The sequence below is a fragment of the Lepisma saccharinum genome, chromosome 29 (assembly GCF_977018435.1).
Source record: "Lepisma saccharinum chromosome 29, izLepSacc3.1, whole genome shotgun sequence".
Taxonomy (NCBI): domain Eukaryota; kingdom Metazoa; phylum Arthropoda; class Insecta; order Zygentoma; family Lepismatidae; genus Lepisma; species Lepisma saccharinum.
The window spans coordinates 42,962,912-42,989,771 of record NC_139257.1 but is presented as its reverse complement, the minus strand read 5'-3'; the positions used below and the strand labels follow the sequence as shown (position 1 = coordinate 42,989,771).

General features: G+C 36.7%; 1 protein-coding gene across 2 annotated transcripts in view; it reads right to left on the bottom strand.

Moving 5' to 3' along the window:
• The window catches only part of Taf1 (TATA-box binding protein associated factor 1), a 107,373-nt gene that overhangs the window by 11,688 nt on the left and 68,825 nt on the right, over positions 1 to 26,860 (bottom strand). For both annotated transcript variants that reach the window (XM_083114837.1, XM_083114838.1), the window contains exons 18-24: positions 23,372 to 23,540; positions 21,500 to 21,650; positions 17,467 to 17,786; positions 14,973 to 15,155; positions 8,614 to 8,856; positions 5,899 to 6,043; positions 4,025 to 4,318 (exon numbers count right to left, since the gene is read on the bottom strand). In XM_083114837.1, coding sequence (XP_082970963.1) covers positions 4,025 to 4,318; positions 5,899 to 6,043; positions 8,614 to 8,856; positions 14,973 to 15,155; positions 17,467 to 17,786; positions 21,500 to 21,650; positions 23,372 to 23,540 — 1,505 coding nt within the window. The remainder of the gene's footprint in view (positions 1 to 4,024; positions 4,319 to 5,898; positions 6,044 to 8,613; positions 8,857 to 14,972; positions 15,156 to 17,466; positions 17,787 to 21,499; positions 21,651 to 23,371; positions 23,541 to 26,860) is intronic.

Sequence of the window (26,860 nt, the reverse complement as noted above, 5' to 3'; positions counted from 1 at the left end):
TCTTCAATCATTATGGTGCTAACAGTGTTGTTGTCTTCGATGGGTACAACTCCCCAACATGTACTAAATCAGAAGAGAGAAATCGTCGTTCAAGGAAACTATATTCTGCAGATATTAAATTTTCGGGAGAAATGATAACGAGCACAACTCAAGAGAAGTTCCTAGCCAACAGTAGCAATAAAGCAAGATTCATTGAGTCTTTATCCCATTATCTGTAAAGTGTCGGAATTCAGGTGAAGCAAGCCTTAGCAGATGCGGACAGATTGATCATAACCACTGCCGTAGATCTATCTCACACTGATTCAAATGTTGTAGTGGTTGGAGACGAAATTGACTTACTTTTGCTGTTAATTGTATTAGCTGATAAGAATGTAAATATATACTTTGTGAAACCTGGACGAGGTAATATTCCAAAGAAGTTGTATAGCTCGCAACAACTCCAGCAAAAACTCGGAGTAGAAATGTGCAATTGTATATTGTTCTTCCATGCGGCGACAGGTTGCGACACAACCTCTGCTTTATTTCGACAAGGAAAGAAGAAGGCATTTACAATGTTAAATAATAGTGAATTGTTAGTGAAGTTAGTTCAGATATTCAATGAGCAAGATCAAACAGTTAGTGCAGTAACAGCAGCAGGAGAACAGTTTCTGCTGTCTGTGTATGGCTCACCAACCAGCATCAAGTCTTTGGATTTATTACGACATTATAAATTCACTAGAACTGTAGTTAGTTGTCCAATACAGAAACCAATACATTTGGCTGCTTTACCCCCAACTAGTGCAGCAGCGAGACAGCACTCAATGAGAGTTTATCACCAAGTTCAGTTATGGTATGGAAGAGAATTGAATCCAACTGACTGGGGTTGGAAGATGCAAAACGGTTTCTTGATGTCCGTGACAACTGATTTGGCTCCAGCTCCCATATCTTTACTAAAACTGGTTTCGTGCAATTGCAAGAAGGAATGTGGAAAGGCATGTGGTTGTCGGCAGGCTGGACTAAAATGTTCCCAACTTTGTGGTGTATGTTGTGGTGACGAGTGTTCTAACTATAAAATATACAATGACATAGAAAGTGAAGACACAGATGAAGAGGAGGCAGATGCACGTTTCCATACTGCAAACAGTAATATTGCTAAAAAAATTCGTCTCACACATGACAACGAATGTTATTCACAAGAACTTGATTCAGAAGAAGATTAAAACCATTCTCAAAAAAATATAACCACATGTCAGTATTATCTCAATTGTGATATATGTTTATTTATCTCAATTGTCATAATATATCGATTTTTAAAAAGTATATACCATTTTTTTCCTGTGTGTACATGTGTTTGCGATTATTTGTTACAAGTCACGAAATAAAAGTGTAAAACTTCAATCAACACCAAGCAAATTTGATTACAAAAAAATGGGAGAAGTTTCCACAGAGTTAAATTTATTTTTTAAATTATTGAATTATATTGGTTAAATTTATTTTTTACATTATTAGATAGGTTGGATAAATCACAAAAATTTATCTTATTACAGTTATTGGAAATTTTATTTTCTTTAATTTATGTCTGAACACATTTTCGGCTCAGCCTTCACCATTTTTAGTTAATCAAGCAATTATGATCAAACGTCACCGTTCATCCGCCATTTTCCAATATGGCGGTCAGAGCACAACTCGGATTGTCTGGGACTTTTAGTATGTTGTTTGAAATACCATACCGGTGATATCTACCAATTTTTATCTCTGTTGGAATTTTTTCCATTCTCTTATGATATTTTGCCTATTTTTACTGTACTATTATGGGATTGGGTACATTTGAGATATATTTTATAGTTCATAATTAATATGTTTTGAATGGATAAAAGGAATTTTTGTTTCAAGTCCACTTAATGCACAGAAAGAACAATCAGGACAGGATCTACAGTTTAGTGGGATCTGCCAGGAACCCCTTGATTCAAATGCAACGACGTTACTACTCAATAGGGAGGCCTCTGAACAAATGGAAGTAGTATAATCCTCAATCTATTGTTCTTGGTGACTTACTTAATGTTCATTCATTGTTGGGTTAACTTTGGCAATTACAATAACATAAGAAAGGATGCAATGAACTAATGACTATCCACATACAACAATGTCACCTTAAAACTTGCCTAAAAACTAATATTAAATTCCACAGTTTACATAATATAAATATATCCTAATATCCAGGTTAAAAAATCTGACGACATGCACAGAACTTTCATAATTCAATTTATAAATACGTATATCTGATTGGACAGGATTAGCACATCACATATTTTTTTTAATTTTCAAGCATTTTCAAATTAGCCACATTGAGTAGGTTATGAAAAAAAATAGCTTAGGAACAACTGTTAATCTAATCTCATAGTGGCATGATTAGAATTAGGAATGAAGGATACGGAGAAGTTTCACTCTGATTCAAGCTTTTAACAATGCTTGAATCTATTTATATTGCCCTTTTGGGGGAGGGGCTCTATGGGTACCCATGCTACATAAAAAATGGACAAAATATACAGGCTGAGCCACTTGAATCTTCAGTAAGTTGGGCCTCCCCAATGGCGCAGTGGTGCGTCGTCGCCTTGTAATCAAGGGGTCCCGGGTTCAATACCCGGTGGAGGCACATAGTGGTTCGGATCCCACTTTAAACTGTAGGTCCAGTCCCGATTAGCCGCTCTGTGCATAAAGTGGACTTAAAACAACAATTCAATCAATCTTCAGTAAGTTCGTTCAATGTAACAAAAACCTGCAGACACGAGGTTAGCACCATGGCTAAAAACACCACTAACCAACAGTCTAATGTTGTGTTTGTCCAACCATCTCCACTGCTATCGGTCTAATGTTGTGCCAACATTGATTCGATTTTGTCATTTAGTATTGCTCTCTGCCCCTTTTGGCTAATCGTGATGCTGAGGATGAGTGATGATAGGATAAAATTTATGACGGGACACTCGCAAAGAATATCCATGCTAAGGCTGGAATTCAAAACTGGGACTCCTGACATCATAGCATGTCGTGTTGACTACTCTGCTACAGTTACTTAAATGGGAATAATCTGTAATTTAGTGCAAAATTCTACTCTTTTGCTACTTCTAAATATAATTACAGGTCAAAATTTCTGTATCCTATTTTTGAAATGTCATTGTTTGAATACGCAGTTCTATTCATAAAGAATGATTGATTGATTTGGTGTTTTAAGTCCACTGCACAGTAAGGCTAATCTGAACTGGACCTAAAGTTTAAGGTGGGATCCGAACAACTTGTGCCTTTACTGGGTATCAAACCCAGGTCCCCTTCATATCACAAGGCGAGGACACAACCACAGCCTATTTGTAAAGAATGACTAGCTTCATTCAGTAGTTAAGAAGGTAAAAAAAAAAAGGTAAAGTGCTCCCCTGTGCTTAGCACCACGCCATGAAGGCTTATAGGGGGTGTGGGGGTAACGCCCCACACTTTCTTGATCCGGTCGTGAGTGGGGGTGATGTGATCAGCATCACGCCCCTGACCACCTTTACCCCCCAGGGTTTCCCCCAGGTACCCATGTTATTCGACGCTGGGTGGACGCCGGGGCCGCTTTCACCGTTAGAAAAGTTCCCGGATTTGAACCGGCCGGGGATCGAACCCGGGACCTTGAGCATGGTAGTCAGATGCGTTACCGACTGAGCCACCGCGGCCACTATTCAGTAGTTAAGAAGGTGAATGAATCATTCAGATTTCTCATTGAATATTTACAATTTAATATTGATTGATCGATTTTGTTTATTATAATTACGAGGATGACATTGATCGTGAAGACATGATTACATTGATGAAGGGACACTCAGAAAGAACAGCCCGAAATTCAAACCCAAGTTCCCTTTTGTTGTAGTAAGCTGTGCTAACCACTCTGCCATGGACATTGGCTACAATTAGATGTTGTATCGGTAGAATATCAGTTAAGCATTGGCAAAAAAAATTCTATATTGGTTAAACCTCTATTGATTCAGTTTAAACATGCGTGTTTAAAAAAACTCACCTTTCACTTTTTTGGCAATTGTTTCAAGGTCCATAGGATGTTTAATAACATTATAATAGTCTTTAACGAACTTCTTGTTGACAGGCTTCAGGAAGGGCCACGATTCGGACATCGCTTTGAGTTTACTGTTGACGATATTGTCCAATATGAAGGTGAGAGCAACCTGGTCGTCATCGTCCAGTAACGGATTGATAGCCTTCTCCAGACGCATCAGCCGCTCTTCCTTGTCTCCCAGCCGCTCTACGCAAAGCCCAAGCATTCGGCGAGCTGCTACTGTGAGGGAACTCTTTGCACCTGAAAGATTAAATTAAACATTGTGACTGTATATCACTGTATACATAGAGCCTACATTTCAAGGTTCATGGCTCCTATGTTTATTGTCCATAGCACCTATACCTTTGATGGTACGTATATTTTGATATTGTCTATTCAACACATTACATAAAAATAAGAATTGTGTGACAACACTTGGAATACCTTCCTTGGTTGGTTGACTTGGTTTTAAGTTCACTTTATGCATAGTAAGGCTAATTGGGACTGGACCTACAGTTTAAAGTGGGATCCGAACCACTATGTGCCTCCATCGGGTATTGAACCCGGGACCCCTTGATAACAAGGTGATGACGCTACCACTGCGCCTTCCTTGTGAGACGAGATGAAAGAAAACTGATCCAATTTATATGTAAATCTTTGTAAATAACACTGTCTCAATGCAACTTATAAACAAAAGTAAAACAAAAATTTTTCTTGGAATGTCTTAGTGATGTCTTTTTTTAAAATGTCTGCCATTTTGAAGAATCATGTGTGATTAGTAGACCTCGCATTTTATGTTTTTAACCTATTTTTTCCTTTACAGGTATGTAAGAAATAATAAGTTATGTCAGCGTTTCGTTAAAAAATGCAACAACTGATGAAGTTTTATAGTTTCTAAAAAAAACTATTTTGCTTGTTAGAACCTATTTTAGGTTTATGCACCTAAATCGAGCCTTTTTTTAGGTTTTTATATATTCTTAAAGGTTTTACATTATTTTTATGTCACACAGAGGCATTTGCTTTGTTTGGTCATGACAAAAATCAGTGACGAATGTGTTTGAAACGTACTCTCTGTCGATTTCCCTTTCTCCAAGTCCATGGTGATATTTCAAAGCAAAATGTCTGGTGCCACTGTTACCTGTACAACCCAAAGTGGTCTGATCTGTGTGGTCTTGCTCACTTTCGCGTCACTTCGGTGCTTTGTGGCATTCACGCCTTGCAAACTAACATTTCAGCATTGAAGTTTGCACCACTGGCAATGTTTTTGTTGAAAGATTATCTTCAGCATATAAGATGATGCTCCCAGACAAAATTGTGGAGTTTGACTGTGGATAACATGGAAAAAGATTGTTGCCTAACTATACGGCGAAGAGTTAATTTTAATAGCAAATTTCCAATGGTAAGTTCTTCCATCACCGTAGGGTTAGGCAACACACATAACATTATGCAAGATAGTGCATATTTCAGGATATAGGTGAGGAGGAATTTTGAAATATTAATTTTTTTAACCTACTTCAGGATTTTTCGAGCCTAACTTTAGATTTTTAGGACCTATTTTAGGATTTTTAGAACCTATTTTAGCATTTTTTGAACATATTTTAGGTTTTTAAGAGCCTTTTTAGAACTTAAAAATCCAAGGTCTAGTGATTAGCTACATATATATGTGAGAAAATAAGAACTATTAAACAATTACAAATATCCAGATAATACTGAAATGCAATTTACACAAAAATTGTCTTAAATATTCAGACAAATCCTAAAGCAATCTTACTTCTGTTAGTATCTTGATTACCTACATGGAAACAAAAAAAATTAAAAATTAAATAATTTATGTTACTTACCATTATAAAGAGTAGAATTCTCAACGATCTGGTTTACATCTGCCAGGAACTCTTCCCTACTTTGGTATTTTTTCTGTCTCAAGTTTTCACGTATTGTTTGTAAATCCATCGGGCGTGTCACTATCTTATAGTAATCTGGTACAACCTGAAAAGTTTAAGTGCTATGATTAATATTAATACGAAAAAACATATCTAGTTTTTGATGGAAATATGAAAGTGAAATTAGACTGTTCATTTTCGAAGTTTTTTTAATATGTGTGTGTGGGGGGAGGGGGGCATATAGTACCATATTTTCGTCATGAAATAAAGCAAGTTAAATGGAAATTGCAAAATAAATCCTGAGGCACGAAAGCTTGTTTGCTGAATGACACTCGCGAAATACACATGTGTGATGAAATGCGGAGTTCTTTTAAAAAATTAATAAGCTTTGAAATAATGCCATTGCTAACTTCAAAAACATTTCAGAACAAAACATTTAGATTGGCATAACTAACATATACACACAGGAAACCAGACTTTACATATCCCTACATTATATCTACATTTAATTTTCTGTGTCAATACTATATATTAGAATTTTCCTAGTCCCCTGAAAACATATATTCAAAGTTCCGCTGTGTAAGTATATTTTGATTGATTAAATTTTAATTGTGAAAAACTGGGTACTGGTAGGAATCATTGCAAGTAAGTATAGAGACATTTGCTGGCAAAAGTGGATGATTAAACTTTATACTTGTTTTGGTTATACTTTCATTATGATTTGGCTACACTGCAGTCTGGATACCACTCTTAACCTATGTCAGAAGATGAAGTATTACACTGAAATGTAACTTTAATAATGATGCACTGATATCAACTACGTAGAAATTTAAGAGAAAAATTCAATCTCAACCAGGACTCAAATCTGGGTTTTAGGCATACCATGCAATTGTTAAAACAACTCCGCTACCAAGTCAGTTCTGGTTTTGCCTGATTTTTAATGAAAAGTGTTGCACTTTGCACTTCAATTTCTTAGTAGTTCATATCTGTTCATCAGTTTTAAAGCTATATTATATTTTCAGGTAATAATGCACCTTCAGATGTAGGTTAAAAATGGTATTCAGACTGCAGTGTAGCCAAATCAGAACTAAAGTATGATCAACTGTGTTGCACATCTCCTGCATGTGCCAAATAAAGTAACTGATATGACATTTTTAATGGTGCCAACAGAGTACAGTTGACCGCTCAGGAGAAGATCCCTGACGGAAGTGAAGTGACGTAGGAGCAGGGAACTCCACTATTAGGGTCGGGGGTGTGCACCCTGAGTGAAAAACAAATGTGGGCTCGCTGTAACCGGTGCAGCGACGCAAGTCGTTTAGGGTTACCAGAAGTTCTCTTTTACATGGACAAATCCTGTTTTTTGGGTACTCAAAATGCTCTGGGTGTGTTTTTAGAAAAATTTGGAAATATCCTATTTTTTTGGTATAGACAGCTGCTTAACTTCAAGATTAGTAATAAAATGTTATTTGTAAACAATTGTTAATATTGTTTCCATTTTCAATTTCAAAGTAAAGAAATACACCACTCTCAGTTGCAAGCACAAAGAAAAAGAAAATAAACTTTTCTTGCAACAAAGAAAAATTGTTGGACCTTTGCATCTCTTCTGTTGTCACCGCCGCCCCGCGTGAGGTTTTGATTCCAAAGCATTTGTGACATCTACCCCGACTCTTGTTGAGCATCAAGTTTCTGACAATAGGTAAGAATATGCAATTCGCTGCAGCTTACTTTGATTTGAGTTTCATGACAGAATTCAGAAATAAACAGTAAATTTTACCTGCCGTACTCTTAGTGGTTACATGGCAGTGGAGAACTGAAGTTCTGTCGATCAGCGATCTGAACCATGCCAAAATGCAAATGTGTTTTTAGTGACGTCTTACAAAAACGGTTTCCTGACTTTAGGCCTGGAAGAAAAAAACTCCGAGGCAGAATGTCAATTTATGTTATTCTTTTAAAGTAAGAGACCACGCTTCACAACCGTATAATATTAGGAGCATAGTGAATAAATATTAGAATATTCAGACATTTGCCTACAATGAGGCCTACTATTTTACGGTGTAAAATTATTTTGTGATCTATAAACCCAGCAAAACACCAGTAAGCACAAAACGTGGGTCTTCGTCTAAAGTTAACAACATTTTGCAATCTAAAAATGCCTTCTTTTTTGAAGTTTGTCATCTGGTAACCCTAAAGTCGTTGCCGTATATTCTTTTAAAATTATTTGAAATGCAGTCTAAATAATGCACAGGATAAGCAATACAAAAGTATTCTGGCCACTGAAAGAAAAGCAGCAAACTGTTGCTGTGGACACACGCTCTGTGTGATTGACGCAAATCAACTCTTACACACTTCGAAAAGCCGTAGCGGAAGGCTTTCTGCTACCCCTAAAATCTCCAAATGGACCGGTCCTTCCTTTCACACCCGCTCCCCGTCACCCCTCGTTTGGGGATCTTCTCGTGAGCGGTGAGCTGTACCACTACATCTTACAATGAATGCACTTTTACATTCTTCAAGAACCCAATAGAGCACAATGTTATAACATATTTCCGTATTTAAAGGTTTTCCCCCTTGGTGCCCTGAAAAAACATAAAATCTAGGATCCACTGCATGCACCCAAAGTGCCACAATGAAGCAGATGGAAACATCAACAATTCAGTGAAAATCGCAACAATGTCTTACCTTTGCATTTACAGGGAAGAGGAAAGGCTGGACATCAGGAAGATCTCTCATTTCATTTAAGATGGATTCCAAGATGGTTGAAAGCACCACCACAGGATCAGTTCGTCTGCGGTTGGCAGGTTTCTGCTGCCTCTTCAAGTAATCGCAATGAACAACAGTCCCTGCTCTGCGGCGCTTCTTAGAACTAACTGCTTCCTTTGGAACTTTAAGGAGCAACGATCTCCTCTTAATTTCTTCTGCATGCTGTAACAAAAAAAAATGACAAAAATCTTTTAGTCAAACAAAAACTTGGTATACTTATGGGTCAGAATAACAATAGGGCAGAGCCGATACTTTTCTGGAGTATGAATGTTTCACAAAATGTAAAAATGCAGCATGTCACTTTCGTGTAGTCTGAATATCCTGCCAACAGGCACGTATCTAGAAATATGTTTGGGGGGGGGGGGGGGTCTGAACCAAGTGTCTCAGGAATAATAATAATTATTATAATAATAATAAATAAAAGTAAAATGCTCCCCTGTGCTTAGCACAATGCCATGAAGGCGTATAGGGGGTGTGGGGGTAACGCCCCACATTTTCTTGATCTGGTCGTGAGTGGGGGTGATGTGATCAGCATCACGCCCCTAACGATCTTTACCCCCCAGGGTTTCCCCCAGGTACCCATGTTATTGGACGCTGGGTGGGCACCGGGGCCGTTTCCGTTAGAAAAGTTCCCAGATTTGAACCGGCCGGGGATCGAACCCGGGACCTTTAGCATGGTAGTCAGATGTGTTTAAATTTAAATAATTATATTAAATAAAATTAATACTAATTACAATACACAAATTAATATTATCTTATTATTACACGATTAGGTAAAAAGACTAGCTATAAAAATAGATATAACAGCACATATTCATTACGTAACTTAGCTTTAGTTAAGATCTGAATAATTTACATAAAAACAAGTGCTCTGGCAATGAAACTAATGTCAAAAAGATGAATAATTGAATATTTATCGAATAACAAAAATGATGTCCCATGTAGTTGGAGAAAAGTAAGTTTCTGATTAAAAAAAAAGTTCAGAGGAAATTAATAACCATCGATTATGCAACAAATGCAAATATATTAATTACTTAATTTTAGTACTTGGTAAGTCTTTTGGGGGTCCGGACCACTGGACCCCTCGTAAATACGTCCCTCCTGTCCCTCAAAGCCATATGATCCTAATATAATCCTTGTCTTCCAATAAGTTAAGGAGGAAATTATACAACAAATGCTAAATGAATATATTTTTCATTATTTAATTTTAGTACTTGATAAATCCTTTCGGGGGTCCGGACCTCCGGAACCCCCCTTAATTATGCAGTATCAGCTCAGCCCTACTAGTAATAGTACTTTTAGCATGAAAATTGGATTGATTTGGTTTATTTTACTTCGCTTTTCTGACACTTTTGGCTAATCGTGAAGATGAAGATGAGGGATGATGATACAGTCCATCACAAAAAAATAGCACCACTGCGTTTGTGCTCGGCTATGAATTATGCGATCTTCCAGGCAACTGGACGATGTACAAAACAATTTCTTTTGTTCCGAGGCTGTGAACCGGACAAGAGCAAGGGTGGAGCCATGGTCGCATACAGGGTGGATAAAAATCATGATTATTATTAAATCGTCCACCTCCGTGGTCATGCGGTATAAGGTGCTGTGCTTGGACTCCAACTGCAGGACGGTATGGGTTCAAGTGTGCCTGGGTTAAGTCTATGTTTTCATCCTGTGTATAGGACCGGTGGCAAACCACCATCGTGAGGAAATTGGAAAACTATGAGAAAGCAGCGTAACCTGGTCTCGGATATACCATATTTACGCGTGTATAGTGTGTGTGTGTGTATAATGCGCACCCTGGTTTTTGATGGGTAAAAGTGACAAAAAAAGATATCTCGTATATAATGCACAGTACAATCCAGTTTCAAGAAATGACTTTCTTAGTTGTAGGTTGTAAATCTGTTGCTATGGTGATCAAGAGTGAATGACGTCATACCTATTAAACTGCTCATTCCATCTCTTTCAAAATATATACTTTTTCTTTCCGTGACTAATGTAACATTTATACGAGGCACATTCAGGACATTCCAAATAACAGTTAGCAGCACAAGATTTCTTCCATTTAGGAATTTACACACTCCATGTATGTCATTGTTTGGCCAGTAATACACTTTAATTTTTATTATCTTTTTCCTTATGTTTTCTTTCATCCAAAGCACCATAAAAATCAGAACGTTTCTTCATTTTTTGATGAACTTATTTCAACCGCATTTCACATTAGTGTTGTTATCTTGTATGGAATACTGTTTCCATATTCAGAAACTGCAGAATTTAAGCTTTACAACGATATATAACATGATAGGGTTCCGTAAACATGAAAAATCAATGCAAGTGCCCCAAATCATGGAACGACCCTGTACGATTTTATGTTGGCTGTCTGAATTATTCCATGCATAATACACACCACAGTTTTTGGGGGCAAAAATTTTGGAAAAAAAGTGCGCATTATACATGAGTAAATACGGTATCCTATAATGGCCGAGGGTTCAACATGCTGACCCCACGGACCCCATTACCGGTTGAAGATCTCCACACCTCTAGGGGCCAGTTGTATAAACATCACTAACCGGAGATCAGATTTGACCTACGATCCGAAAGTGAACTAAGTTCAAGCTTCTATCACGTTGTATAAAGCTAACTGTCGATTTGTCGATCTTAGATCAAATCCTGATCTTGAGTCAAAGAAATACGTTTGGCAACGTGGCAAATCCAGACATGTCGCTAGTGTGCCTGTGATGTTGCCAATTGTCCAACACTGAACAGCAAACATTTTAACTCTGTTTCGGAAAATGCATGTATTTAATATTTGAATAAAGAATAAATCTGAGGTGCTGGACGTAGTAAATATTCGAACATGTTGCAAATTTAGTAACATCACGTATATTAGATACTAAATGGCCATTTATTTTTTGTGCAAGTTCCGCGTGGATGATTTGTCCTTGACAACGAAAGCAAATATCGGTTCTTGGTTGCAAAGGGGAGAAAATATGCTTGCATAAATAGAATTTTTTTTAAAAAAATGTGTATTTCTTTTTAATGCTAAAAAGAGATATAACAACTTACATATACTCGGATTTGGAGCTACTGTTCATGTAAGGAGATGTTCATTATATTTATTTTGTGATTACACGATAACATGTTACAGGTGGACCATTAGTTCCTGTAAGTACTATACGGAATTTTCCTTGCACTCAATTGAGTAACCTACGTTGTGAAATGTAAAATGTGTTTGCGTTTTCCCGAATGGAAAGAAATATTGAAACAACAGTGGCGTTTGTCCTCTCGGATGTATGTCCAAAACAAATAATATTCTAAATAAAATATGTGTTATTTACATATCGGGAGGAGAGAAAGCTTTACCAACTAAAATGCAACGTGCTCGGTTCATAAAGCAGTAGATATATACACTACAGCCAAAGTTACATGATCTGTTCCATTCTGCGGACAACATGGAATTGCAATAACACTTGGCTGTATGCAGTAAGTAAAGTGAAATGGTAATATTTTTATACTCCCTCTTCTTCCCAATGCAAGTTTTACAATGATATCAACAAGAAAATGTAAGCCTGGTCATGTTTTCGGTTTGTATCAACACTCGATTGTTCTCAAGTTACTTTTCTCTGATCGTGCAATTAAACAATGTTACAATATGCTCTTGCAGACATTTAAGGCAAATTTCAAGAAAAAAAAATACATGGTATTTCAAACAGTAAATAACAATGACACACGATATATGGAAAGAAAAAGAATGGAAGAAATATTTATCAATGTTCACCTCATTGTGCATGCTTCTTCTTTATTATTATGGAATCAGGATTTTATGAATTGATTCTCCCGTCTTGAGGCATACGTTCACTTGCAACACATTTTACAAGCAAATATTCGTTAGTACAGCCATGTTACAACAGCTGAACTACGGTCAATGTCTGCTGATTGGAGAAAAATCGCGGATCAACTTTGATCGCAGATCGCAGGGACTTAATCTCAGTTCAACTTTTATACAACACAAAATCAGAGTTCAGCGTGACTGCAGATCAATTTTACTGGCTAATCGAGGATCAACTGTTTTATACAATCAGGCCTAGGTAGGATTGTGGGGGGGGGGAGACTGGCAGTCGGGAGATAGGCCAAGGTGCTTTGAGGGTTGTAGAGCATGGGTTATTGTTATTATTAAATCACGCCAAACATGCAATTTTTAAGAGTGGTGCTATTTTGATGGAATTGATGAAGGGACAATTACAAAGAACACCCATGAGCAGGCTGGAATTCGAACCCAGGATCCCTGGTATCGTAGCATGCTGTACTAACAACTTCCCCACAGATGCTGGCTTTTTAGCAAGAAATTGAAAAGGACGAGAGCTGGTAAATGTTCAATCAGACTAACAATCTCAACAATCTGATGGGGGTTTGGTTTTCCAGAGTTTAATTGTTTTCCTGTTGCAGAAAGTTAAAACCCTCAGTCCTTAATGAACCACTTTTATACCACATAACTCCATGCTGTGACAGCCCTTTTCAGAGCCAAGGCATAACATAACTCCATGCTGTGACAGCCCTTTTCAGAGCCAAGGCATGACATAACTCCATGCTGTGACAGCCCTTTTCATAGTCATGACATAACTCCATGCTGTGACAGCCCTTTTCAGAGCCAAGGCATGACATAACTCCATGCTGTGACAGCCCTTTTCATAGCCAAGGCATGACATAACTCCATGCTGTGACAGCCCTTTTCATAGCCAAGGCATGACATAACTCCATGCTGTGACAGCCCTTTTCAGAGCCAAGGCATGACAAGCAGCTTTTCACTAGGTGACGCATGGTTAGCACATTGAGTGGCATTGTTGCTCTCTTGCAACTTTTGCTCAACATGATTCTGGACAGACACTAATTGCACGAAATAATTCGGACAGCCAACATGAAACTGTACAGGGTCATTCCATGCTTTTGTGACATTTGCATTAATTTTTTGATCTTTACGGAACCCTATCATGTTATATATCGTTGTAAAGCTTAAATCCTATAGTTTCTCAATATGGCAACGGCATTCCATTTAAGATGGCGACACTAATGTGAAATGAGGTTGAAATAAGTTCATCACAAAATGAAGGAACCTTCGGATTTTTATGGTACTTTGGATGAAAGAAAAGATCAGGAAAAATAAAATAATATTATGTATATATGGAGTGTATAAATGCCTTCATGGAAGAAATCTTGTGCTGCTAACTGCTAGTTTGAGGGTTCTGAATGTGCCTTGTATAAATGTTACATTAATCACGGAAAAAGTATATATTTTGAAGTTTTTTTCAGAAAAAGGAAAGAAGGAATGATCAAAATCATGTATAAAAGTTTTTGGAGGGCATTCCCACGATTTTTCCTTTTGTAATGTAATCTGTGACACCAAAAAAAGCAGTGCCTTTCAGGCGGAATTCGAGAATGCACCTCCCGTCACATGGGATGCATATCAGCGATATTTGTTAGGCAAGAAATAATGAAAAATAACTTCCTAAGCACTGAAAATCCATAATGTAATTTTCATCTCGCTTTCTACTATTACAGAATAAATAAGGTGGTTAAAGAATGAAAACTTTGGGATGCTAAACACAGTGGAGGAATAGGGGGGGGGGGAGTTGGTGACTCTTGGTCCACATAGCAACAGGTGACTGAATAGGTATGATATCATTCACTCTTGATCGGCATAGCAACAGCTTTACAACCTACAACTAAGAAAGCCATTTCTTGAAACTGGATTGTACTGCACAATATATACAAGATAAAATTGTTAGTCACTTTTTCCCATTAAAAACCATAATGCACGTGCATTATACATGCATAAATACAGTATTTCTGATCTCCCATTGAGGAATTGAACTTAGAACTGCCAATACATCACTGAAGGTGATAGTACTAACTATTTTACTATGTTAAGAGCTCTGGAAAATAAAGTACAAATTTCCAAAAATACCTTAGTTTCAATTTTGGTTCTGTTTCATTTTCACTAGATGAAACACATAGAAAAATAGAAACTATAGCACTTAAATATACTAACATTTTGCCCACTTCTTGTGGACATTGTCATGGCAACAAAAACAGTAGAAAGAAGATAGGCCTCCTCAGGTTTCTTTCACCTGTTTTCACCACCTAGATAAGTGCACGAGACATTTTACAAGCATTAGCTACTGCTTGCTACAGTATTAAATTTCAATTGCAATAGCTTAATTTGCAACTTAAGAAAATACAAATGTTTCTACACACACAAAAAAACAACACATTATACGTACTTTCAGCAGTTTTCCAGATAACTTGACTTTAGTTCCATCAACGTTCACTAGATCTTCGTCTTCTGCATTCAGCTGCTTCTCTATCTCCTCTTCTTGTTCTTCCGTCATCGCAACGTTCACTGGTGGAGCCGGAGGCGCAGGCTGATACATTGGGCAAGCTTTATTGGTACGCATGTGGCCAACCTGCAGGGTCAACCAATCTCTAATTAGTGGTGAAAAAGATGTCAATAATAGAGAGAGCAGAAGCTGCCAATTCTTCTGTCTCAGTACACCAACTTTTACTGAAAACATGCAGGGGAATCTCGTTTTTGCTTTGGTGGATCAAGATAAAAAAAACATAAACTACAGGAAACTGTAAAATCTGGGAAAGTTTAATCAAATTGGGATCTTAAGTAAGAAGAAAGGAATACAAAGCGTGTGTTGAAAAACTGATTTTCACTTTACAATTGGCAATTTTTTCAAACTAAAATGGTTTATTAAAATAGTTTAAGAACTTGCAATAGATCAGTGCAAATTGTACCTGCAACAAGATTTGATTACAAGATCCTGCTAGGATCCTCTACTAGGAATCTACCACCAGGAGCTACCAAGCCAACATGCTCAATATTATCGGTTAATTTTATATCGGTACTTTATCGATATCGGTCAAAATTTCATATCGGCCCATGCCTAATACAAAAATAATCAAATACAAAACAAGCTATAATTTTGTACCAGGATAAACCAGTAGACATATTCGCCTCTAGTAAGTCTTGCACACAATGATGACTGAGATTAGGCTGAGATTCACAAAACATTCGTATGGCTAGAGCCGATTTCAATCAAACAACCTATGACCAGATCCTTCCATAGGGTAGTCCAAAGAAATCACGTTAAAAGCATGAAAGTGGAACAATTTTTTTTTAAAAGGATACAAGTCACAGGATTCAAAAACTGCAAAACTGCAAAACTTTATCCCTTCAACCACTTTTTTAATCTACTGTGACTTCTTATTCAAAGTGTTGTTCTTTGGAAATAACCTGTTAAACCCAGTGCCGGAGCTACAAGCCTTGGGCCCCCCGGCAAAATATTATGAAAGGCCCCCTCTATCTACACCCATCCAACTCAAACTTTTCAAATGGGAAAGGGGTTGGTTATGTGATATATATAGTACACTGTTTTCTCACACCTGGAAAATGATAGGTACATTTGTTACAATCACACAGTCATAACATTTTCCTGAATAAAGATTGGTTGAAGAAACATTTACCCTGGCGTTTCTCGTGAAATTCTAGCCTGATTTGATTCTAGTCTGACTGCCAGGGGTGGGTAACCTAACGTTGGAATTTTCCCGGCTTTGTCCCTGCACAAAGCGACTCTAGGGCCCACCCAGCCTCAAATCAAATGGTATCTGGGGGAGGGGGTGTAAAGGCAGCCGCAGAGTGGTGATGATCACATCACCTCCAAGATGGCTGACATCGAAAATATGTGGGGGCCTACCCCCACGTTCCCTAAATGTGACTTCATGGCACGGTGCTTATATGGACAGGGAACTTTAACTTTACCTGTATATATTGTATTTGTTTCTGTACCCTTGAGTAACTAGGTTTATTTTTTCCATACGCGAACCCTCTACTATGTCAATGGCTGAGTGCCCCCTAAAGGCTTACTTGTCCCCCCCCCATCCCCAAATTGCGGGGTTTTGGGGCTTGTAGATCCAGCACTGGTTAAACCTCACTTAAGTATTGACTTGTGTTTTATTTAATAATTGCAACCTGTGGTTACATGAACCTTTAAGAAATTACTTGAATTTGAATCAAAGATATGTCTTGTTACGGACTTTGATTGTATCAGCAGGCAATACGACGAAAAACAAGCCCATTGCTGCCCATACAACATATACATTACCTACTGTAATTTTGTAATATTTAAAAAAAGACGTTAAAATATTAACGTTAAAAACTGTACTTACGTATGCGAGTATGTTGTTCCTAATTTCCTTTCCTTTAGAACTACGTTTCGGGGACTAATTATCCCCTTCTTCAGGTTCGTTTAAAAAATTAGGTACTTAGCATAGTACCACGTCGAAATGTAATAAAAGGATAGTGGACAAGAGTTGGTGTGGATACATTTAAGATATTATATTCCCCCTCTAGACGTATTTAAGAAACTCGTCGTTCTCTAAAAACTTGAACGATTACCCTATTCCCATGTTAAGAACGTTGCAGGTTCGACTTTTCCTGCTCAACTGCGTTTCCTAATCTACGTGAAGGTCACTCTTCCACGAAAGCTTTCGTCTCCCCTTTATTTTCTTATTTCCCCTTATCGCGTCACGAATCCAATGTAAATTCTTGTTCTTCTCGAGCAGCTTGGGTAACGTCGCAAACGTAAGTACAGTTTTTAACGTTAATATTTTAACGTCTTTTTTTATATTCTGAAATTGTGAGTAATACGCACCAAACCTACAAATTTGTAATATTTGTTACCACAGAATAAATGTCACGAAAATACCAACCTGACCGCACGCTCCGCACTTCAGTTTCAGGTCCGGCTTCAGTTTAGGTTTCTTCTTCTTCGGTTGCGTCAACCCGAGTTTCTCCTTTTCTTGGTTCCTCTTGATTCTCCTAAGTTGTTCCTGGATCCTTCTTTTCTCTCGCTTCATTTCCTCCTTCTGGTGTTCATCCAATGTTGCAAATTGCTTGATAAATGATTCGTCTTTTGTTGTTCGTATCCTCATATATGTGTCGATAACTGCAGGTTTACGAACGAGTTCTATTCTGGTATACTCCTTGCCTTCAGTGTTTCTAAATGTCCTATATATTTTCAGTACACGCCCTGAAAAAAAATGTTACATTTTATATCACCTGACTTGATTTTTTGTAATTTAAAGCTTACAACCCTGTCGCTCCCAAGTTGCGTCCGGTGTGAAAGAAAATTAAAACAAACCTAACGATGGCCTGAGCCATGCTAACACAATTATTATAATTGATTGATTGAGTTGATGTTCTAAGTCCACTTTATGCACAGTAAGGCTAATCGGTACTGGACCTACAGCTTAAAGTGGGATCTGAACCACTATGTGCCTCCACCGGGTATGGAACCCCGGGACCCCTATATTACAAGGTGACGACATTATTACTACGCCATCGAGGAGGTCCTTATTATAATTAAATAATTACAGATGAGCCAATTCCACTTTCAACTGATTCCCACCAAAACCAATCTCAATGCTTGAAAATTATAGTAATTAAAAGTTGTTCAAAATGTTGTTTAACCCATTCCCGTCATATGACGAGCAGGACTCGCATGAACCTGTTATGACGACGAGCTCAGCATGCAATGCTACACTGCTTGATAGAAATGCATGTAGTTCAGAGTGTAGCTCATAAATGTCACTTGTATTCATTCTAAAACAAAGTCCTGATATGTGATGTTTGAAATTCCCTCAGTGTGGCGCCACTTGATGTGGTGTGGAGTAAGGGGGGAAAAAAACATTTCTTTATCATATGCCATTCTCCTCAGCTGCCTTTATGGCATCAAAATTTTGTATTTGCCCCAGTTCAGTAACCAATTTAAATTCGTAAGTCATTTTCGAGGTTTTATGCATATTTAGCCTCTCAAAATGCATATAGTAATCTGTTATTTCGACAGTAGGATAGAAACTCGATTTTTTGTGGAATCTGGTGTTCAATGCTAATATTCCTTTGAAACTCTCATTTTCTACATATTCCAAACCAGAGATAATTTTCAGAAAAATATTGGATTATTACACAGTTCTGAACCAATAAAGCTTATATTCTCATATTTCAACCCTCTGATCCGAAGTTTGGTTTTTATGGAAAACTTAACATTTTCAACTTTTATGTAGGCAATTTATTTTAATTTATTTTTGAGCTCCAAACTTGCGCACTATGGAATTTAAATACGATTTCTTGGTCAACTCCGAAGGTATTTAAACATGACGTCAATGGATTAATATTAGTAACACGGGTGTCTACAAATTTGTAAAAACACAATTTCCAGGTTTTCCAGACAAAGAACCAAAATTTTCTAGACCAGGTAATTATTACAATTCATCGATTTAAACATGTGTATAAGGTCACTACACTTAGCTAAACATCAAAATTAGAACCCCACTTAACTAAGTTTTTAGAACATTCACTTCACATGTTAAAAATAACAACGAGAAGGAAAACAACAGAAACTGACTGATTGTAGATGCATCAGTGGCAAGCAATTACATAAAACTTGCCATGTATTGACTAATATTTTTTTTGGTCCAACCCAGGACATATTCGCGATCAACTCGTTACTGTTGAATTTCAGTTTTTTTTTTACAAAAATAAATTGAAATGACTTAAAAGCCTAAACATTTTATTGTAACATTAAACTATAAATTGTACAAAAAAATATTAACATTATTTTCTAAAATCAATCAATTAATTTTCAAATGTTTAATTGAATAATACATTTTCTGATGTTTAGGAAGCCTCTCTGTTCTAGGTAGCATTATCTGTTACTTGACTCAGTTGCACTTTTCACTAGACATGACTTTTTTCAGAAATGGCTTGTTTGTTTTAATAACATCATAAAATTCACAACATGAAAGTTCTGAATTAATTTTAACTTTCAGCAGATGTTTAACAGTGGATTCTAGAAGTCTACCGCTTTCTGCAGACCAAATATTCCCCACCATTGAAAATACTCTCTCAACTGGAGCAGATGTTTCAGGCAAAGACATAGCAAACTCAACCATTTTAGAAATGTTGCTACATGAAATATCAGTCTTTTGAAACAACTTAAAAATTGCTTGCCACTTCTCTTCAATAGTATCTCGTACTTTTTCAGAACTTGAACCACAACCTACCTTTCGGTTTTGAATTACCTTGTTCATCATACAGGTCATCAATATTTACGGCATCATTTACAATTGCATTAATAACTTGTCTACTCTCTTGTAAATCAGAAAAGGTATAATCGATCCTTGCCGGTCATAAATTTTGGTGAATATTCTATACTGGTAGTTATTTTCATGTTCAGATTCTCAAAACCCCGGACATTTTGCAATCCCGGACATCACCCTGGACAGCTCTAAAAAACCAGGACTGTCCGGACTACTATTCCCGGACATATGGTAAGCCTAGGTGTACTCATCCATGGTTGTGTGGTCTAAGCCACTGTGCTTTGGGCTCAGACTGCAGGACAGCATGGGTTTAGTCTCTGGGTTCTCGGCAGTGATCAGAATGCTACATTTTAAAAGTAGCTTTGCTACAGCTACGACTACTGTACCAAAAATGTAGCTTCGCTCGCTACTCGCTACTTCGCTACTCTTGCGCTACTTCTGCATAAAACACTTAATACAACCAAATGGATATTTAAAACAAGCCCCTAGTATGATAGTTGTACTTACTGGAAAGTAGATTCTGTTATTTTTTACCATGATTCTTGCCATTCGATAATTTTGATAGCAGTGTTTCTTCAGTTACTAATTTTTACTATAGTATTTGAGAATAACGTACCTATGTAAGTGGCGTATCAATTCAAATTAAGAATTGATATATAAGTATTGCAATTAGGGTGTTGCAAAAATTAATGGTTACAAGTATACACAAATAATATTTGGTAGGATTATTTATGTTTATATATATTAACATATTTTTCTTGAGAATAGATATTTAATTTTTTAATAGACTGCCATAAGGGAGGTATTTTGAACGAGAAATATATCTCACTCACTCTTTCAAGGATGATAATTGTCGTGAACATGATGGATAACCAGACTTTCTGAACCTCCTGGGTAGAAATTGTATTGCTTCTCCCAATAACAATTATTATTACCAACTCAAAATTACTATATTGATTCTAGTAAATTGAAATATATAGGAATAATCATACTACATCTACGAGATGTTGTTAATGTCCAATTTTTTTGACACTGTTGCCACATTCAAAATTTACCTCAAAATGTTGAGAAGAAATGTAACTGTAGCGAGATTTTCGCTACAACAACAGGAATTTTGTAGCTTCGCTACAGTCTCAGCTTCAAATTTTGTAGCTTCGCTACAGTTTCAGCTTCAAATTTTGTAGCTCGCTACAAGTAGCTTGCTATTTCCGACCACTGGTTCTCGGCCTGTGTATAGGACCGGTGGCAACTCATCATCATGAGAAAATTGGGGAGCTACGAGTGAGTAGCGTCATGGATATCTCCGGCTGGCAGTTTGATATGCTGACCCCACATCAGTTCTTGATAGCTCCAACACACAATACACCTTCTACTGGCCACTAGCCATTTTGCAACACTGGCGATCCTAGTGGAACAGCGACAAAGCAGCAAAAGCCCACATAATGAGAAGAAAACATCCAGAGTTTTTTATTATATTGAGGCTTGTCTGATTTTCTATAATAAATAGTAACGCCATAATAAATGTGTAAAGTTGCACCATTCAATTTGAATTATCCTGTATTTGACATTATTTTTCAGTGGGGGTAAGAATTGATAGTTTCCAGCAAAACTTCATATTTAATTCATAAAAAAAACAAGAAAATACCTGGCTGTGTGCTGTATCCTGACATGGATTGGTTGTCATCATCTTCCTTTCTTTTATCTTTTCCTTTTCTTTGGTCTTGGCTGTCTCCTCCATCTCCCATTATCATCTTTTGCAGTTCCCTTCTTTCTTGTTCTTCCTTTTCCAAGGACAGCTGAAAGAAAGTAAGGATAATAATTGTACAGGTCTTAGAAGCAATTAGCGGTAAAGCTTCAGTGCTTGGAAAAGACTAAAGAAACACATTTTCATGTTTCCCTGATAAAACACAGCATTACCACTACGTCATTGGAGAGGCCTGACCTAAACGTAGAGTGGGATTTCAATGAGCATAGGAGTGACCAGGTAAAACAAAGAAACCTTGATTAGAAGGCAACATCATTACCAAATTCTTATTAATAAACAACAACATTTACGATAGGGCGGGAAATTACTTTGCAACATCTATTACCAATAGTGAATAAAGAAAGATATAACTTTGTAATAAAAAAAATACCGCATACTCAATACAAACACATTTTTGGTTCTTAGAATTTTTAAGAAATCATTTAGGAATATAAAAGCAGCTTCCTGCCAAAATATGTAGTCACATATTCATGGTGAATAAAAGATAAAGATTTTGTTACAAAAACTTGGCATATTTCGGGATCAAAAGTGGTATATAAGATGGCATTTTGGTGTTAAAATGGTGAATAAAAAACTAAATTGGATTTAAAAACTATACTTATTACACAAAATTAACATTTCACTTGTAATAACACATTTATATAGTTATCATGAGTATCAAGTTTATTCCTGTGTAAAGAAGTCCATTTTTGCTTCTCAAATATTTACAGCATAACTAATCAATTTCCTGTGATTTGCAGGGCCTCCCCGATGGCACAGTGGTAGCGTCGTCGCCTTGTAATGAAGGGGTTCCGGGTTCGATTCCAGTGGAGGCACATAGTGGTTCGAATCCCACTTTAAACTGTAGGTCCAGTCCTGATTAGCCTTACTGTGCATAAAGTGGACTTAAAACACACAATTCAATTAATCAATCAATCCCGTGATTTGGATAACTCACGGGATAATTCAGACCTCAGGAGGCGTCATGTTGGTAAATAAACTCTAAAATTTGTGTGTAAGAGTTTATTTCGCATTTTGCAGTTCATTTCGCATTATTTCGTGACAAAACATGGTAGGAAATTACTTTGCAACATCTATTACCATTAGTAAATTAATAAAGATATAACTTCATAATAAAAAAAAATTACCACGTACACAATTCAAACACATTTTTGGTTCTTGGCATTTTTTAAGAAATCATTTAGGAATATAAAAGCAGTCTCCTGCCAAAATATGTAAAGTCACATATTCATGGTGAATAAAAGATCAAGATTTTGTTACAAAAACTTGGCATATTTTGGGATCAAAAGTGGTATATAAGATGGCATTTTGGTGTTAAAATGGCAAATAAAGACCTAAATTTGATTTAAAAACTATACTTATTACACAAAATACATCCCCGATGGCACAGTGGTAGCGTCGTCGCCTTAGAGTCCTGATTAGCCTTACTGTGCATAAAGTGGACTTAAAACACACAATTCAATTAATCAACAATACCGTGATTTGAATAACTCACGGGATAATTCAGACCTCAGGAGGCGTCATGTTGGTAAATAAACTCTAAAATTTGTGAGTAAGAGTATATTTCACATTTTGCAGTTCATTTCGCATCATTTCGTGACAAAACATGGTAGCAAAATGCACCTCACACCTTTCAAAAACATGAAAAATTAACACCAAAAATGTCTTACTTCCCATTTCATGTTTTTGTCAAAAATGAAATATGCATTTTCAATACGTAATAACACGATCAACAACAGCAAGATCAATCACCTGAGAACTTGTTTTCTTGTTTGCCAGCATGTTCTCAATGTTCTTCCCCATTTCTTCAATGTCGGAACTGTCCTCTTCAGAACTCTCAGCTTCATCTGTAGAAAGCACTTCATTTGATGACAGGACACGATTTTGTAATTCAAATATTCTTTGGCATTCTTCTTTATATCTGAAATAACAACAAAAACCTGATAAACACTGAAATAATAATAATAATTAAGAATTCTGGAAAAAAGAAACTCTGATACCACTTCTATTTAAAAGTTTATTTATTTGAAAATACCACATAAGAATATATCTAAATTTATGAATACATATGTACAGGGTGATTCAAAAGTCTTGATCCATTTTCATGATACTGAAGTTGAATTCTCACTAAAGAAGAGAGAATAGTCATAGTGTGTGGATGGATGAAAGGGTTAACCTATGCTGAGGTGCAGGCGATGTTTTGGTGGAAATTTCACAAAACTGCTCCGTCCAGAGCAAATATCAGGATCTTGATGAACAAATTTCTCGGAACAGGCCTTTGACAACATTGTCCGTGACCACTTGAATGCATTCTTTCCTCACAGGTGGATTGAATAAGGCTCCTAGGGTATGGGCTGATCTGATCTGACCCCTCTTGATTTTTTTTTGCCAGGGGCTACATCAAATCAAAGGTTTACCAGGTAAAGATAAGGAAGGAGGGGAAGGGGGCATCCCGGAATTGAAAAAACGAATTTGAGCTGCTGCGGACACCATTACACCAGAAACTTTGCAATGAGTGTTCCGATCAACTGTGGAACGGTGGGGATTGTGCCTAGACATGGCGCGAGGTCATGTCGAATTATATTGGTTCCACATCCTAGGGAGGCATTTGATTGATTTGTTTTCCCATCAATAAATCTGTTTTTTCTTGAGAATGGATCGGGATATTTGAATCACCCTGTATAACACATATTCTATCGATCCACTACTAAATGGTAAATATTAGGGATGGGACCGATTAATCGGTACTCTATCGGTATCATCCGATATAGGCATATCGGTGTATCGGTAAAATTACGGATTATTTTACCAATCCGATATATATCAATAAATATCTGATAATTTAGTGCAAAATTCTGCCATTTTTTTGTAATTTTAATAGAAAATCTCCATGCCCTACTTTCTAAAAAAGTAAATGTTTAAATATGCAATTTATCTTGCACCGCATTCACCTTGAAACACATTTATTAAGGAGGTCAATGAACCTTTCAGGGTCTTCAAGGACCATTTTTAATTTTATATCGGATCGGTAGAATATCAGTTATCGGTATCGGCCAAAATTTCATATCGACCCATCCCTAGTAAATATCCTGCAAAGATTTTGAATGATACATCACCTACTTATTGTATCTAACTTACAAAATGGCGTAGTTATGCACTATAGTACAGACTATGTACGGGCTTCTGCGTAGCCAAATGGTTATTAGTAGGGCTCGGATAATTATGCATTTTGCATATTGCATATGAATACGCATATTTAAGGATTTTTAACTAAAAATGCATATTTCTTATGCAGGTGCATATTTGTATGAAAATAAGTTGATGTTGTGCATATTTTTGTACCCACAACCAACACCGAGCTTATACTGTATTAATTTTTCTTCTCCTCGCTTCTCTTTTCTGTCTTTCTTCTTTCCATTTTCCTGGATTGTATGAAATGTGGCAAGAAAGATTCCATTCGTCAATTAGAAAACAAAGGATTACAACTTCAAACAAGCATCAAAATTATAGAAGACGTTAAAGAGGCCGTCGCCCAGGTTGAAGATCCTGTGTATGTACAAAAATTGGATGCAGTATTGAAATAGTGGGTATGCAACAATGGTGAAAGTTTGGAAAATTCTGCATACAAATGGACGTGTGGTTGATCTGGAACTTGACGTGTCTGACTTTGTTGCCCTAAAATACAGTCCGCTTGTATCTTGCGTAGTGGAACGTGTGTTTTCTGAATATAGGACTATTCTAGCTGAAAATAGTTCAAGCTCGAAAATTTAAGACATCATGTTGTTATCATGTGCAATCATGATCTTGCTGTAATGTAGTATGTTGCATTTAACGCAGAACCATATTAATTGAAAAAAAATTGTGTAGCGAATGAGCATTCGGAATAATGCATATTCATTGCTTGGCATGTAATCTTTCATAGTTTGTAATATACAGTATTTATAAATTAAACGGGTTTTTAAAGTGTATATTTAAGCGCATATTTTACACTTTTTAGTGCATAACTATCCGAGCCCTAGTTATTAGCATGCTCACTTTTGGTGTGAGCAGTCCCAGGTTCGATTACTGGGAGGGGTCCCAAAAATTTCAGCATCGACCCAACTTTGTAAGGACAATTTTGGAAAAAGTAATGGTGGACTTCGGTCTTGAAAACCGAAAACAGTGGTGATGGGCATTGATGCAGTGACCAATCAATCCAATGAAAAAGTCACTCTAGCAGGCCCTGGCACTTAGAGGGTTATTGCTAGGGCTCGGAAGTTAAGACCTTAAAATAGCCAAAAAAAGACCTATAAAAAGACCTTAAAATATAAAAAAAGGACCCAAAAACAGAAAAAAAGGACGTATAAATGTGATCCAAATTAATTAATAACTTCAGTTTTAATTACATACTTAATGAATTTCAAAAAATACAAAATTCTGGTGGTATGGAACATACAGTGCGAAAAAACTGAAAGCTTCAAAACAAGAGAAAGTTGCCACTTACAGCACGACCTTCCAGACAAATTACAGTTAAAGGACCTTGTACCATACCTGCTTCAGTCGTCCAAAAATATATATTTTTTATTTTTATTATTTCTTTACTACAGAAAGGATGTTTAAGAGGTGATGAAATAATTATGATTCGAATTGAGAGTGGGCAGTAAAAACATAATCAAAAGAAGGTGAAGTTGCAAAAAAAAGCTGTTAAGACTTTAAAAAAGGCTAAAAAAGGACCAATAAGCCAAAAAAGGACAAATAAAACCCACCTTTTTCTGGCCTACAATGTCCCAAAATGAACATGTATTATGTTGGGCCTCATCTTCGGACACTAAGAAAAAAAAAAAGGATTTTTCCTCAACTTCCGAGCACTAGTTATTGCATTATGCAGTTTAGTTTCGATTCGTACAGGCTACAAGTAAAATTATAGGAATTTTTTAATTTCTATTTTGGTTATTTTCTATTACTTTTCTTACTCTTGGGTTAATCATGAATATGAGAATGAATGATGAAATGGTGATGGGACAAACGCAATGATACATTCATGAATTGACCAGTGTTTGAACCTGGAACCTCTGACTCCATAGCATGTTACACTGAACACACTGCCATGAAGGCCAACATCAGCAACTTTGAGAATAAACCAATATATCGACCTACCTATACTGACCAATAACAGTAAAGTATCGATTACTGTTCCATCTAGTTTGGCCAACCTTTGTGGTAAATTACTTACGTGAAATTTTGAAATATTTCCGTGTTGCA